Genomic DNA, 17,414 nt, shown 5'->3' with positions numbered 1-17,414 from the left:
TTGATTGTTGGTGAACTCTGAAATCTTATTGGCTCTGTCGCTATCAATGTCATTTTGACAGCTGTTTGAAGACAGGCCAAATGTCCTGAAAGAATCCCTGTGGAAATGATCCTGTCAGATTTGATTGTGTTATTATAATTATTTATTTTTTTGTGACAAAACCAAGGATGACAGTAGAGCTTTGCAAGATGGCCTTTGGAGGAAATGGATTTGTATTTTGGATACACATCAACAAGGTTTGCACAACATACTGATTGTTGTTAGAGCTCGTGGAGGCATTTTGGTTCCCCATTGATTGGCAGATAATTCCCATGGCCTTCACTTTACCACTCTACAAAGCAGAGCTCTGTCTGCCACCAGACCCTGGAATTGGATTTTCTCAAAATTCCTTAAGCACCATATTGCTGACAGATTGTGGAAGTTACAACCATCTGTTTTTCTCCCCAATGTTTGCTTTTTTTTTTCTTTTTTTTTTCCTGCGTTTACAAGTATACTTTTGAATCGTCCGTTCTGTATGTTTGAACTGTTGTTGGATTTGTATGCGAAGTGACTTTTAAATTCCATGGCACGTATTTCAGCATTACTGCCATGTCACACATGCCAGCTCAGGTTAAGCACATGATGATGTGATACATGTGTGTGTAGCTTTGCGCGAGTTCGACAAAAGAGTCCATCCATCCATTGGGACCATACTCTGTGAAGAGCGTTGGTGCTAACGAAGCAGTCTCCTGGGCTATTGAACACGATCCTGGACGGGTCGCCACTCCGACACAGTATGCCAGCAAGCTGGCACTCATTTTGCCGACCTCAGAAGGATGACAGGCAGTCAACCCTACTTGGAAATAATTAAACAGCCGCGTGGGATTTGAACTCAGGATCCTCGGATTCCAAGCCACCACCCGAACCATTAAGCCAACACCAGGCATATGACAAATGGGTGAAGCACTCTTAATTGATACAAAGCAGTTAGATCATGATGTTGAGGCAATTGTTTGTTGGTGTGGAGATGCCACAAATTTTTTTGTGACTGATTATCAGCATTGCCCCCCTTTGCTTGAAAATGCATGTTTCACCGCTTTATAAACTTATGGAAAGGCTTTTGATGTTGTGCCATGAAATGGGAATGATGCAAAGATTTTTCTGCACATCACCTTGTCACCTGCACGAGCTAAATCAGAAGAGAGAGGGTGGAAGTATGTGAAAACGACTGATAGTGTATTGGTGTGAGAATGAGAATTAGTGTAATCAACTTTTGAAGTGAGAAAAATGGTGACGGGAGCTGACATGCGTGAGACATTTTTATAATCGGTTTTTGTCTGAAGTTGTGCATCTCCTTAGGGGGCCATCTTTATTGTGTATGCAAGGATTCCGGAATTTACGATCCTTCCCTTGCTCTTCCCCCAACCTTCGGTGCCATACACGTACCCATTCCTCCCCTCCACTCCAATATCCTTCAAACATTTTTTTCCTCCTCCCCTTCCCCCTCCCCCTCTCCCTGCTTCTCCCACTCCTACTCCCCTTCCCCTTTTTGTAATACCCTACCTTTCTTTTGTTTTTCTCACATAACATTGTAACAATTATGTGAAAGTGAATTCGGTTGAAATCTGTTTGGTAACATTGAGATTGTCTGCCAAAGGTGCCCCTTGTGCCCTTGTCAAATTTTCTTATGTGACACTTAAAAAGAGCAGTACGTTGTGGGATATTTTATGCAACATTGAACATATATTTTTGTTCTGAATAACAATTATTTTGATGGATGATTTGAAATAATTCGGCTATATTACAACTGTTTGCTTTCACAACCTTTCATCTAAACTTTAAAAAATATTTGAGGACTGTTGAGCACGAACAGTAGGACAAAGATGTTCTGCAACCAAGATGATACATGAATACAGAATGCATACATGACACATGCCAACGAGTGGTCCTTTAAACATAATTCTACTGTATACATTATTGCATCGTCATCATCATCATGTAATTTCATGCATGACATTTCCTCTTAGTTTTTGTCTACTGAAGAGATATTGTTGAATAAATAGTAATACATATCACCATCTTGATCATTTATCATCCTGCTGCTCTGCAGAATAAGATGCATTTTTGATATTAGAGGAATATCCATAAGGCCTGTCTTGATGGGATAGGAATGGACAGGCCAAGCTTGCCCAAGAAAATGTGGCTTGAGTTATTGTAACAACGTTTAGATAACACAGATTATTGATTGTTATTCATGAAACTTCATTTTATGTTTCACCTTAGTGTTCGGTATCAATTGAAAAAAATCCTCGAGATCATTATGGACAAAATTTTCATCAATAATGATACTATTAGCCAACTTATGGTTGAGTTTAAATGGCACTAAGTCTTAATCATCATGGAGCTCAGAATGTCCATTATGGAGTAGGGTTTATTATCCGAAATTGCCAAAAGATGCATTAGGTAAAATAATGCGATTCACCACATCCCAAAGTCATATAATAATTAAATTGTAATACCTTGTTTGTTTTCATTAACAGGCTTTTCCTTGAGGGACAGTCCTTGTAGAGTTAGAAAGAAATGGTTTTTTTTATATCGGAAGATGTGATTTACAATGAATTGTTAGACTTTTCTCATTATAATGGAATATGTGATTGCTTTTTTTAATTAACAGAGGGAATCAGCGGAACACTGATCGAGGTATGCTAACTGCCGTGGGAAGCAAGGAGGAGCTGGCATTTCAACTGGAAGCCATTCTTCCTGCTTTTGCTCTGATAAAGTGTTGACACCAGAAACATCAGCTCCCTTCTGCTTCCCACGGTGGTTAGCATACTCTGATCAACATTCTGTTGGTTTCATCCATCCGTTGATCCACACTTGCCAACTGCAATCAAAATATGAATAAGCCATTTTGAGCATTAACCCTTCATCGGAGAAATGGTAGTTAGCATACTGAGATCAATTTTCTGTTGATTCCGTCCATTGTTCTCCCTGTTCGGCATGTTCGCTGATGCATACCAACACTTGCCTTCATGGACACTAGTTTTTCATTCAACTAGTGGTTGGACTGTTGAGCACGAACAGTGGGACAAAGATGTTCTGTAACCAAGATGATGCATGGATACAGAATGCATACATGACACATCTTAGGGGAGATTACAAATGACCGATCAGCATTATTAGTCACACATCTGACAAGGATAAACAGGTAGGACCCAGCTTGCCACCACCACCCTTGACAACAAAGCTTTTTTTACCAGTCGAACACAGCTGGAAGCTAAATTATATTGTGATCCCAAACAGCATATCTGCCTCTTGTCATAGCTTGGTGGTTGTGGATCAAAATATACTTCCGTTTCACATGGTATGTGACACCTGTACCTCTTTTTGCAGGGTGGAATTTCAGAACAAATTCTACACTGGCTCTGGATACCTCTTCACTCCATTCACATTCAAAATATCAGAGGATGAAGACAGGAATTGAGAATTATTTTCTTTTATTTTCTTTTGAAAAAAAATTGCACAGAGCATTGTCCAAAACAGTTAATCCTCATTATGTGATTGTACAAAATATGACAAAGGTGTTGAAATTTTTCAGTTTAAATGGAGTTACAGGGCATGGTTCAAAATGATTTAATTTAGTGTGCAGTTTTGTATTTCCGTACAGCTTGAGATTACTGGGCCGAAGTAATGAACAAATTGATTATGGTGAGATTTTTTTGTTTTTCCAACAAGAAACAATGCAAAATGAAATATGCAGTTTACTGGCTTAGATTTGAATTTCAACAACAACCAGGTGATCAGTGTGGTGTCACGCACTCTATCCACAATGCAATGCACTCAAAATAATTTGCACAATTTTTATTGAGTTTCCATAAGCTGAAATATATTACTTTTGCAATGTCAAATAAAAGTGAATTATTAATGTCACAGAGTATATGTGATGAATGTGATTTTAAAATAATAAAAGACTGTAACAGTGTAATTTATTTGTCAGAATATAAAGGCTTCATCAGAACGGCGTGACCACTCTCCCCTCATGCCAAAGCCATAATATTTTCCCCTTGCTGCCTTTAGTAAAATTGGTTGTTCATAACCAATGAAGAGTTCATTCGATAGATAACATGTATACATAATACAAAGAACCCAAAATCAATGATCTAACTCTCAACCCCACCGTGTTTGGAAATCGTTTTGACAATGTCCTCACCTATGTCACCACATTGGAGGCCGCCATATTTGTTCATATTGCATTGCGGGTCCATTTGCCAAAATAAAAGGAAAACCAATTTATTTTCATTTACTGATATCTTTTGAAGACTCGAAATCAATAAAGACAACTAGGATAACAAACCGGAGATAAAATATTAGTTTGTGTTTAAGACACGCTGGAGGCGATACCGGAAACTAAAGAGGTTCATGACTTGGGCGATCTGCTTGTTTGAATATCTCATGACGCAGTAACTTTGAGCCAAATTCAATTATGAAACTTCAGTGTAAATCAAGCGGTGGTCTTTGAAGTATGTTCATGTAGTTGTGTGTGTGTGTGTGTGTATGTGTGTGTGTATGTGTATGTGTATATGTATGTATGTATATATATATATATATATATATATATATATATATATATATATATATATATATATATATATATATATATATATATATATATATATATATATATATATATATATATATACAGTGATGAACAACATAATATAACCCTCAACTCCATCGTGTTTGGATTTCTGTGCATATTTTTCAGTTATTTCATTTTCTCCGGTTCTTCGCCCATTTCTCGGCTTTCCCTATTTAATATTATTAGTTACTACTATGGACAGAGTGTTCAAGTGGCATGTGACACGAGCTGATTACAATTTGCTCTGCAATGACCAGAATGGAAAGCAAATGTGTTGCATCACAACAGCTGAGAGATACAGCGTAATCACTCGTGTGTTCGCCGCACGTTTTTCTTAGAAACATGTGATCAATATTTGGGGTGTGTACTATCCACAAGAACTGAAGTGAAAGCTCTATTTCTCCAGATTTCTCACACCGACACAAGACCAACCTTCGTTACTGGGTGCCACCACCTTAAAAAGTGCAGTGCATTGTGGGATATTTTATGCAACATTGAACATATATTTTTTGTTCTGAATAGCAATTGTTTTGATGGATGAATTGAAATAATTCGGCTATATTACAACTGTTTGCTTTCACAACCTTTCATCTAAACTTTAAAAAATATGCGCCACCATAGCTGCAAAATAAGCTTGGGATTAACACGTCCATTGCAGCACAAGAGACTGCTTGAGAATTACCGTAAGCTAAAGACTTGAGAGTTACTAACAAGTTCTCACTGTCCTAATCTGATAGATGTCACATATCACCAGTAAGAGTTCTTTGGTACATTCGTCATGCCATGTCGTTCATCGTATTGTGTTTCATACAAGTTAGAAGTCATCGGTTATGCTGAATTAAACACCATCTAAAATGTCTCTCCAAAGATCGGCAAAACACTGATTTTGAATTCACAAAATTTCCAGTCCTGAGCTGGAGTTCATTTTTGGGGTGCAGGTTATAAACTGGGTATATTGCTGAGGATATTATCTGAAAAGTGTCCTGCGTATTATAGACGATAGCAGATTACATACGAGTGATTGCAATATTTCTTCTTCTTTGGCTGTCTGTTGCAAAGAACGATGATCATGGAGGCACACAGGTTAGCAATTGTTTGCCTGATGAATGGAAGTGAGATCAGCATTGGATGCAAAGCCTCTGCTGCAAAGATGGGAAAATAAGGAAGTATACAGTATATACATATTCATGTGGACAACAATGACCTGAAAGGGGCACTACCACAATGAAATGGTCACCGACTAAGCTGAAGCCTTGAATAACACCATGGTATCTTGAGCGTCCACCAACTAATTCCCGTTTAACATTCATCCAAGAGATCACACACACACACACACACACACACACACACACACACACACACACACACACACACACACACACACACACACACACACACACACACACATTGATGAAAACCCTGCCTGTGAAACACCGGAATGACAGTTTATAGCTGTGTCGGGATTCAAACCCAGGCTAAACATCTCAGAGATGAGTGTACGCAGCTCTTGGCCACTCTGCCAGCTATTACAACTCTGGTACAGTACATAATATTACAACATAATGACTTTCATATTTTTATTTTCCAGAAATGATTAATATGCTTCCAAACATACTAATCTTAAATCATCATCATCATCATCATCATCATCATCATCATCATCATCATCATCATCATCATCGTCCTCGTAAATTAGTCAAACTCTTTCGAGAACGTCAGTGCTGCTGAGGTTGGTCTCTTCATAAGGATTACTCTGGTTGGTTCACCATTGTCTTACCAGCATTGAGTCAGGACAGGGTGCTGGAGATGCAGTGCCTTCAGAAAGTATTCACACCCTTTGACTTTTGGGACATTTTGTTGTTACAGCCTGAATTTAAAATGGATTAAATTTAATTTTGTTTGTCCCCAATCCACACAAAATACCCCTTTTAATGACAAAGTGAAAACTTGAGAAGTTTTTACAAATCAATTCAAAATGAAAAGCTGAAATGACTTGCATCAATAAGTATTTCACCCCCTGAGTCAATACTTTGAAGAAGTGCCATTGGCAGTGATTATAGCTTCGAGTCTTCTTGGGTATGTCTGTATCAGCTTTGTACATCTGGATTTGCGGATTTTCTCCCATTTTTCCCAACAGATTTGCTCTCGCTCTGTCAAGTTGGATGGGGAGCGTTGGTGAACAGCAATCTTCAAGTCTTTCCACAGATTCTCAATGGGATTAAAGTCTGGCCTTTGGTTGGGCCACTCAACGACTTTCATGTTCTTGTTCTGAAGCCATTCCAGTGTTGCTTTGGCTGTATACTTGGGGTCATTGTCCTGTTGGAACGCAAATCTTCGTCGCAGTCTAAGGTCTTTTGCACTCTGAAGCAGGTTCTTAACAAGGAATTTCCTGTATTTGGCTCCATTCATTGTTCCCTCTATCTTTACAAGTTTTCTAGTCCCAGTCACTGAAAAGCATCTCCATAGCATGATGCTGCCACCACTTTACTTCATGATAAGGATGGTGTAAGATGGGTGATGAGATGTGCTTGGCTTCCACCAGATGTAGTGCTTTGCATTCAGTCCAAAGAGTTAAATGTTCATGTCATCAGACCACAGAATCTTTTGCCTTATGCTGTCAATCTTTCACATTCCTTTTTGCAAACTTCAGGCATGCTGTCATATGCCTTTTTCTCAGGAGTGGCTTCCAGCTGGCCACTCTCCCATAAAGCCTCGATTTGTGAAGTGCTGCAGAGACTGTTGTCCTTCCGGCAGGTTCTCCCATTGCAGCCAAGGAACTCTGTACTGTCATAGTGGTCATTGGGTTCTTGGTCACCTCCCTGACCAAGGTCCTTCTTTCCCAGTTGCTCAATTTGGTCAGACGGCCAGCTCTAGTAAGAGTCTGAGTAGTTCCATATTCGCTCAATTTCCTAATGATGGAGCTCACTGTGCTGTTGGGAACTTTCAAAACTCTAGAAATTGTTTTATACTCCACCCAGATCTTTGCCTCCTCACAATTCTATCTCAGAGTTCCACAGACAATTCCTTGGACTTTATTGTAGAATTTCTGCTCTGACGTGCACTGTCATCTGTGGGACCTGATATAGAAAGGTGTGTTTCTTTCTAAATCATGTCCAATGAATGGAATTGGCCACAGGTGGACTCTAATCAAATTGTAGAGACATCTCAAGGATAATCAAAGGAAATTGGATTTACTTGAGTTCAATTCGGAGTGTCAGAGCAATGGGTTTGAATACTTAATAACGCAAGACATTTCAGCTTTTCATTTTTATTTAACTTGTAAAAGTTTCTGAAAACATGTTTTCACTTTGTCATTATACGGAGTATTATTTGTAGATTGGTGACAAAACATTTGAGTTAAATTCATTTTAAATTCAGGGTGTAACACAACAAAATGTGACAAAAGTCAAAGGGTGTGAATACTTTATGAAGGCACTGTAATATGCCTCATCTTCACGAAAGACACCAAGGGATCTGTATTGTCCACCAATAAAGATTTCTGGCAGATAGATCTTCCAGCTGAATGTCCTGAATGACAACACGTGCAATTATACCTTGCCCCACCTGCAAAACACCAGGGTGACAGTTTATAACTAAGTCGAGATTGAAACCCAGGCTGAACAGCTCAGAGGTGAGTGAGTTGTTTTCAGCTTTCCTGGCAGCGCATGCATCTTACGGTGCAATTTTATTCACAAAATTGGAGCTTATGGGCAAGCAAAGCAACAGAGGATATAGCTTTCTCATTTTGATCGCAAAACAATGGTAAACAGCACGTGTCGGATATATTTGATGTCGAGAAAAGGAAAGACTACATGTTGTTAGTATTTGGGGAAGAGCTGATGTATTTTGATGTATTTGAGGCAAGTTATTTTGGTGATTTTACATGCAACGCTTGAATGTTGTAAACAATGTTTTTTTTTTTATGAACCAAACAGCTACTGCACATTATTACAGGACCAGAAGAGATGTGAGTATGTTATTGGCATAGCATATATATCGAGAAATTAAATTTGTTTGGTAATAATGTTGAAAGAGTGGTTGGAAACACCGACTTTTATGTTGTTGGACAGAAATAGCCGCAGCGAGAAAAATATCAGTCTCACTGATGTCATTAATCACATTCTTTGAATGTCAGGCTGCAGACTTACTGATATCTCCTTGCAAATCACCTTGGTTGGTTGAATCTGCGTTGAAGGTGAATCTCAAATGCTAAAAGCCCGAGGATAAGGTTACGTAGTAATTCTCATAGACATAACATTTTAAAATTATCACACATTTAAATCTTCCATGGTCGACACACTCTACACACACGTTGATCTGCTACAATCACTGTTACTTCAAATAGGCAAACATTTATAATTTGGCATTTGCTGGTGAAGCACTGTGAATGTTATGCTTGGATTAAACAGTGGCAGGAATGTTTTATCTGCTGAAAGGCAACTCACATTACTTAATACGACATTATCCACACGTCACATTATGTGACCGACCACAAAAGGAATATGTCACACTTTGCTGGGAATTTTTGTGTCTTGGATCGGTCGAAGGGGGTGGCAAAGGTGTTCAGAAAAAATACCTGTTGGAACAACACCAAACTAATGTTTCATCGTTGACAACTTGTGTACTTATAAGCTTTGCATGAAGATTGAAGTTTGCTAATTACCTGGAGGATCAGTCGTGATAAAGACATCTGATAACCACAACAACTTGGTGAGAAGAGCTGTCCGCAGGGCTGGATTAACCCACAGGCCAATTAAGCCTTTGGCCCTCGTATATTTTTTTCTGCCCTCAGTATGTCAGACGTTCTCCCAATAGATTTTACTCAATAATTTCAGCAATTTGTTGAATTCACATCCTCCTTAGATATTTAGAGAAATGATGATGAGAGCAACTCTATTGGGATGTGTTGCATTATCATTGAATCCAACATGATGGAATGTTTCGCAAATGTTAAAATTGCTGTACGACTGTATCTGTCAACGATGATCAGTAACGTAACTGTAGCAGAGAACAATCCTTCTCTGTTATAAAAGGGTTAAAAATGTGCTCTGATCTACCATGACTCAACAGCATCTCATTGCTTTGTCCCTCTTGAGTATTGAGAGTGAAATTGTCAGGTGTTTGAATTACGACGACATTACTCATGACTTTTCCACAGCCAAAGCGACAAAGAAAACTATTTCTGCTAAAGTAAAGCAAAGTAAAAAGTAAGGGACAAGGGACATATCATCAGTCACCATCTTTGTGGTGTGCCTCTGTTGATCAGCATTGTGGAGTTTTGAAAATGTATGTTTGAATCAATTATTTTGATAAATTTATGAATTTTTATGCAATTTGTAGTACACCTTCTCTCCTATTAGTGTTAGCCCCCTCATAACCTTGAATCTGGGCCTGGCTGCATTGGTTTTAAAGTTACCCGGCATGATGAAAGCGGTTGTAAAGTAAAGATGTTCAGTTACACCACTTCTGTGGATGGAGTTTAATGTTCTTCATCAAACTTTCGTCAAAGCTACTGCAGAACTGAATAAAAGGAACCGAGAGTGAGGTTACAAAATAAAGGCCTACCTGCTCGTGATGAGGGCATCGAGTGGCAGAAGTCATGGCAGTTAGTCCATTATGGCATATTGTTTACTGTGCAGAATAATTATTATCTCACACAAAATGAAAAGCAGGCTTAAACAATTGGTTCACTTCTGTCCATTTGTCCGTTCGTCTGTCCACAAACATCAGCTTATGATCCAGGAACAACTTGATTTCAATTGTATGGTGTATTTTGACCAGGAATTTCAATCGAAAAAAACCCCTGAAGTTTAACAGTACTTTGGCTTTGAATTCGTCCCGAGGGAACATGCACAGAGAGGAGTGAGATTTATTGTTTTTTTTTACTCTGTCTCCCTATCTGGCAGTCAAACAAAATTGAAAATCATTCTAAACAGGAAACCTACTGTTTTTAAGGACATCAGAAGTGACCCAAACAGCAGGCACGAAGAAGTAATGTAACGTTTTTCAATATGGAAATGTAAAAGACGACTTCTGAAAATTTATTTTCCGACAACCTTTAAAATCTTTGTTTTATTTCAATTAAATTATATACTTGAACACTGTAAAACACAAATTCCTTGTTGACACTTTCAATACCCTTCCCTTTCGCCAGTACTCGGATTAAATATTACGGCATTTTACGTCATCACAACGAATCAAATGTTCTGCTCGTTGACACCGCCATGTCCTTGTTTCTCAAGACATCGCACCTGTGTGGGGAAAGGTGTTCGATGAACTTTCCAGTTGTAACTGCATTTTGAAAAATGATGTCGATTTTGTTGTTGCAACAAAATCAGCAACATTTGTAAAGTTCAATCTGATGACAGAAAAATGCTACATTTCATAGTTCTTGCTGTTTGATGTGTCAAACTGCCATATTTCATGGGTATAAAAAAAACATTCGTGATTTATTCACCAAAAGTTGAAAAACAGACACTGGTTGGGAACCTGAAGGTTGTGGGTTCAAATCCCCTCTCAATCAACTCTCCTTTTCTTTTTTGTTCCATTTCTGTTTCAACCCCTGCTTTCTCTTCTTCATCTTGCTGTGTTTGAGTTTGTGTCCAGCTTGTTTACCCCTTGTGTCCTCTTCTCCCTTCCTTTGATCTCATTCTTCCCCATGCCAATTATTTATTGTGTCCCTTTGCTGAGTCCCCCCACATTGCTGTTGGTGTGTTTCCCACATTTCCGCCACATTCTTCTTCTGTTGTATGCTATCCATTCTGTGTTCTAGCTCTTACATGAGCCTCAATTTTTGAATATAAAAATAATCTCATTCTGATTTTGATACTGCTTTTTGTGCTTTTTTTAAAACTAGAAACACCTGCTCCCTCTGGAAGTGGCCAGGGTTAGGGATGGGGGCTGGAGGGGGTGGGGTGGGTGGTCACGTGTATGTGCACATGCACACCATTCTACATAGTCGAGTTCCATTTGTATTCAAAGTCCTTTTCACCTTAGTTATACATTTTACACTCGCTTAGCCTCTGATGCTTTAAACTCGGCCATGTTAGTGTCTTTATTATTCTGCATTATTATCATTATTGTTAATATTATTATTTATGCTATTCTTTTGTAATAAAGTTCTTGTTATTATTATGGAATTCCTCTCCTGTCGCAGTCAACGTGTGGCCCTTTATGGAATTTTCTCATTCCCTCTTCCTGTCCAGGCTGGAGTTCCTCAAGGCAATGCTCTGGGCCCAGTGCTTTTTCTGGTTTTCATCAGTGATCTCTCTGACTCTAGAAAATCCTCTTTATCTCTTTGCTGATAACTCCACCCTCTGCCGTACCATCTCTCATCCCTCAGATCAGCAAGCAGAAGCCTCTTCACTCTGCAGATCTGCATAAATTCACAAGCTGCAAACATATGTAACATGTCTTTCAATCCTCACAAATCTCACACTCTTACTCTGTCTCTCCAAAACGACAGTCTGGAAACCCCCCATCTACTTTCTAAACAATCCTCTTGAAGAAGTCCTTTCTTTCAAACTTTTAGGACTCACTGTCTGCTATGATCTTTCTTTGGAAAGCGACATCTCCAAGCTGGCCTCCAAAGCCAGTTGCCGATTGGGCATCCTCTGTCATGCAAAGTCCTTCCTTGGCACAACTGAGCTCTTCACCATGTGCAAAGCTTTCATCCACAGCATGATGGAGTACTGCTCTCCCCTCTAGGCTGGTGCTCCCGTCTCTCACCTTTCTCGGCTTCACGCTGTCGAAACCAAGGCATTTAAGATCATTGGTATCTCCCGTGATGAGGGTTCATTCAAAGTCTATCTTCTCCGACACTTTTCATAGGATCCGGCTGGAAATTTTTGACAATATGGCTGAATGTACTGCCCACAGTTGCTCCTGGCCTGATATTTGATTTTCGAAAAAATAAATTTTTTATGATTTTTCAAAAATTTCATCCACAGCGTGATGGAGTACTGCTCTCGCCTCTGGGCTGGTGCTCCTGTCTCTCACCTTTCTCGGCTTCACGCTGTCGAAACCAAGGCATTTAAGATCATCACCTGTGGTCTTTGGGTCTCTCACTCTCACTGCAAGCCAGTCGGTGGTCTTTCTGTGTTCGACTGTCTCCTCTCCGGTCTCTCCCCCCGTTAAACTGTTAAACTCCGGTCTCTCCCCGGTCTGTTAAACTGTGAACCAAAATATCACTTTGTTCCTTGATTTCGCAAGATGTCATTGACTTAGGGTGGTTGGTTCATGCTTTCAGCGCCCACAGCCTCATCACTGGACTTGGTATACCAACGCTGGTGGTGTGGCAAAGGAGATTGACCATGTGCTCATTGATGGGAGCTGGAGGATGTTCCAGAACTGCAGGGTCTACCGGAGTGCTCAGTTCCTCAATACTGATCACAGGCTTGTTGCAGCAATGCTGAAGTCGCAGCTCAAATCCAGGAGAATATTTCCATTCTAGCCGAGGGTAGATGTTGGCAAGCTCAAGGATGAGAGTTTAGGTGAGGAGTTTGCAAACAGGTTGAATGGGGATTTGGGGGATCTGTGTATTTCAGAGAATCCAGAAGAGTTGTGGAGTGCCTTCAATATTACCATCCTTGATGTTGCCAGTGGATGTCTTGGAACTCACCATCAGGTGAAGAAGAACTTTGTCTCCCACTGGACGCTGGATACTATTGACCGGAGTCGCAGTCACAGCTGAGCTGTTCAGGGAGTTGAGGTGTAAAACTGTACGTGCGCTAAGGGTGGACAAGAAGGCCTATGTGCGAGGAATCTGTGAGGAGGTCGAGCATCACCTGTGGTCAAGTGATTGTTGTCCTGCTTACAGGGGAATTTGTGTGTTGTGTTCCTCCAAGCCCATCCCTCAGTGTATTGCAGTTACAGTTGAAGTTGGTGAGATCTTGACAGAGGAGTCTGAAGTGAAGGCCCGCTGGGCCGGTTATTTTGAGTTTCTGTACCAGGCTGACCCACCAGCTGTCGAGTTGGATGTCAGGGGTGCAACTATCCCTATTGCTGACCCTGCAATCAACTGTGAATCACCTTTGTTTGTGGAAACAGGCTGTGGTGAACCAGTTGAAAGAGGGTAAAGCTCCTACGATATGTGGCATCCATGTTGAACTCCTCGAGGTTGGTGTAAATGCTGGACTTATTTTGTTGCATTCAGTTCTGTGCTGTTTGGAACACAGGCATTATTCCAACTGACTGCAAGAGGAGCCTTCTTGTCTCTGCAAATGGAAGGGTGATCGCCAGGACTGCAACAACTACCAATGGGTGACGCTGCTCTCAGTGCTGGGCAAGGACTTTGCTCAGGAAATTATTGATAGGGTTCGCCACCATCTGCTTGAGCACCAGTGCCCAGAGCAGTCCGACTTTACACCAAAGAGGTCATCGATTGACCGTATCCTTGCTCTTCGGGTCCTCACCAAATGCAGATGAGAGTTTCAGCAGGGGCTGCTCACAGCCTATGTTGATCTCCACAAAACATTCATCTCTATGAATTGGGATGCCCTCTGGAAAATTCTCAGTCTTCATGGGGTGCACCAATAATTCATCAATACGATTTCTGAACTATACTCCGGTACTGAGAGTGATGTGAGGTGTGGTGATTCCTCTCCAACTTATTTACAGTTGTTACTGGAGTTTGTCAGGGGTGTGTTTTGGCCCCCACACTTTTCAGTGCTTGTATGGACTGTATTCTGGAGAAGATTTCAGAGAGATCAAGCTGTGGTGCATCATTTGGGAATGTCAAGATATCTGTCCTTGATTTTGCAGATGATGCAGTCATCTTTGTAGAGACTCGAGATATCCTTTTGGGGGCCCTCGGGGTGCTGATTGAGGAGTCGGAGCCACTGTGATTACGGGTTTCCTTGGTCAACATTCACATTCAGGCTTTCAATGACATCTTAGATGCTGCTATTTTGTCTGTACTTGGCAGTGATATTCATATCTCTGTGTGTTGTGAGCCAGAGGTCAACAGACGTCTGGATCTGACCTGGAGAGTTATGGATTCATTGAATCATGGGGTGTGGTGCTGTCGTTACCTCTGCAGGAGTACGAAAATCCGATTCTTTAAGTCCTTGGTCCATGGTCCTTCCAGTCTTGCTCTCGGGATGTGAGACTTGGACTCTGACCAAGGATCTGAGATGGAGGCTTCATTCCTTCGGTGCCTGTTCTCTTCGGAGAATCCTTGGCTATCGCAGGTCAGACTTTGTGTCCAACGAGTGGTTGCTGAGAGAGACTCAAATGAGATTTGTTACTTGTATACTCCGTGAGCATCAGCTGCAGCTGTATGGACATGTGGCTCATTTTCCTGACGTTGATCCTGCTCACCAGATTCTCTCAGCGAGGGAGTCTCGTGAGTGGAGGAGGCCTATAGGCCGACCACGTGCCTCGTGGTTGCAGCAGGTTGATCGGCATATCAAGGAGATGGAGATGGACCAGGCATCTCCAGGCATCATCACCAGGCACCAGACCAGGACCAGGATGGACCAGGAGATGGCTGGATGGAGGCCGCTGGAGTGCTTGCAGAAAGTGGACGCAGCGGTGTGCTGCTCTAGCGTATGCTCCCACAACTAACTTGACCTCCCCCTCCCCCCCCCCCCAAGATCACCGACAAACATAAAAACACCCCATACCCTAATTGTGGTCATACTGATCCGATGTTGCAAGTGTGGATGTAATTAGTCCAGAACTGTCGGAGGAGTAGCATGACAAACAAACAAGCCGGGAGGTGACGAGGGATTCGCTAGGATCGAAGCGCTGGATACGATGCTTTTCATTCTGACTGATCCACCGACGAAGATTCATTGCCAAGACGTATTGGTTCACATACAATTGTTCCTCTGCCTGGTGTTGGCGCAGTGGTTAGGGCAGCGGCTTAGGATCCAAAAGGTCCTGAGTTCAAGCCCCGTTGGGCCACTGAATTAATACACCAGGGGGTTGACTCAGCCTGTCATCCTTCCGAGGTCGGCGAAATGAGTACCAGTGTACTGGGCCGGTGTATACCCCGGTTAAAATAGGTGTACCATATCCCTGTGTCGTAAGAGGCGACCAGGGTTGCGTCAGGAAGGGCATCTGGTGTAAAACATGTGCCAAATCACTATGCGGATCATACGGATGATTCGCTGTGGCGACCCCTAACGGGAGCAGCCGAAAGAAGAAGAAGAAGAAGAGAAGACAATTGTTCCTCTGCCTGGAAAGATTTTTCCTATTGCGTATTTTGCCAACTGGCACTCCTCGTAAAAAATGACGGTAAATAGACACCCTATTTTTGAAGGACGACCATTTGAAAAATAATCGGTTTGCTGGTTTGTGCTGTGGAGCCTCGCGTTGCAGACACACACACACACACACACACACACACACACACACACACACACACACACACACACACACACACACACACACGGAAAACCCGACAATAAGGGATATCTAGCATATATAGCGAATCCAACAAACGAACAAATACCTTTCTGTGAATTATAGCAAGGATTATTTTGCAGAGGTTTGTGCATTTGACCACAATGCCATCTCAGAGATGTATTTTTGTGAAAGATGAGATGAGATGTACCATACTCTTTACAGAGTACTGGTGCTGCCAAAGCAGTTTTTTTTAGCACAGGTTATGCTGGTTCGTTTGCTATTGCCTTCCCAGCAGTCATTCAGTGTAGGAATTTGGAATTGGGTCATGGTGCCGACAATAATTCGTCCACTCTTCATGAAGGACATCGGAGCATGTTTAACATCCACCATGTAATGATGGCAGACTGGACGCCCAGTTTTACGTCCATCCGATGGACGGCACGAACATCGATGCATCGCCCTTCCTGACAAAACAGAAAAGATTACATTTTATAGCTGGGTCTAGATTTGAACCCTGGCTCGTGGACAGCTCAGAAGCAAGTGTACACACCTTTAGGCTATCCCAACATCTCTTGTGAAAGATATCATGGGTTGTGTGCCCACACAAGTATATGCAGCGATGAAAGACTGCCCCACAGCCTTTCATCTCTGAATTTAACTCCATCTTTGACCATCTGGCCCATTTCTGCAACCACCTCTCAGAACAGCTGTTTTCGTCCATCGGCGTGACTCCACTGGGGATTGAAGTCTGAGCTAGACGACATACATTTATGGCCGTTAGGAAGTTCATGTTCTCTATAAAATATATTTTATGATGCTCTTTTATCACTAATACAATGTCCAGGGAATTGATGAAATGAAAATTTGTCATGTTTGATGGATTTCCCATTATTAAAAACGACTTCCCAAAACGGATAGCCAATTCCAGACACCGGGATAAGAAACATTAATCTTGCAGTTACCAACAGACTTATGGGGAATACCTTGAGCAAATAACTACCTGTTGTGGCAAATGTAAAAAGGAGGTTTGTTAAATGAGTGCACTTGTTTGATTGAACATTACATCAGTATTCGATGCAAGTTAAATGAGAATTTTATTTTGAAATTAGTGGGAAAATGAGATTTATGTGCTCTGCTCAAGTTTTTATGCCCATTTACATATTGCGAATGAAACAATGTGGGATTTCTGCCCAACCCCATCCCCAGGTTGTGCACACTGCCAGCTCACCCAATTAGTGCCACTCCCACGTCACCCATTTACGGGCTGGCAGGATATCATGGTGGAACACACTCGCCTCTCAGCTGTCTCACCTGGGTTCAAAACTCGGTGCAGCTATAAGATATCATCCTGGTGTTTCACAGGCTGGGTGATTCATCAATTTGTGTGCTGTCCCTGTCCCTCGGATGGACGTTAAACTGGCATCCCATCTGCCTGCATTAGTTG

At 41.4% G+C, this 17,414-nt stretch overlaps 1 protein-coding gene across 1 annotated transcript in view; it reads left to right on the top strand.

Moving 5' to 3' along the window:
• Positions 1 to 3,964, top strand: part of LOC147029696 (V-type proton ATPase 116 kDa subunit a 1-like) — a 504,511-nt gene extending 500,547 nt beyond the window's left edge. The window contains exon 21 of the mRNA XM_085872936.1: positions 3,373 to 3,964. Within this exon, the coding sequence (XP_085729062.1) occupies positions 3,373 to 3,463 (91 nt within the window). The 3' untranslated portion in view covers positions 3,464 to 3,964. The remainder of the gene's footprint in view (positions 1 to 3,372) is intronic.
• Positions 3,965 to 17,414: the final 13,450 nt, after the last annotated feature.

The sequence above is a fragment of the Eptatretus burgeri genome, chromosome 3 (genome assembly GCF_056783735.1).
Source record: "Eptatretus burgeri isolate ZD-2024b chromosome 3, Ebu_testis_v1, whole genome shotgun sequence".
Classification (NCBI taxonomy): domain Eukaryota; kingdom Metazoa; phylum Chordata; class Myxini; order Myxiniformes; family Myxinidae; genus Eptatretus; species Eptatretus burgeri.
This window is presented reverse-complemented; position numbering and strand designations above follow the sequence as displayed.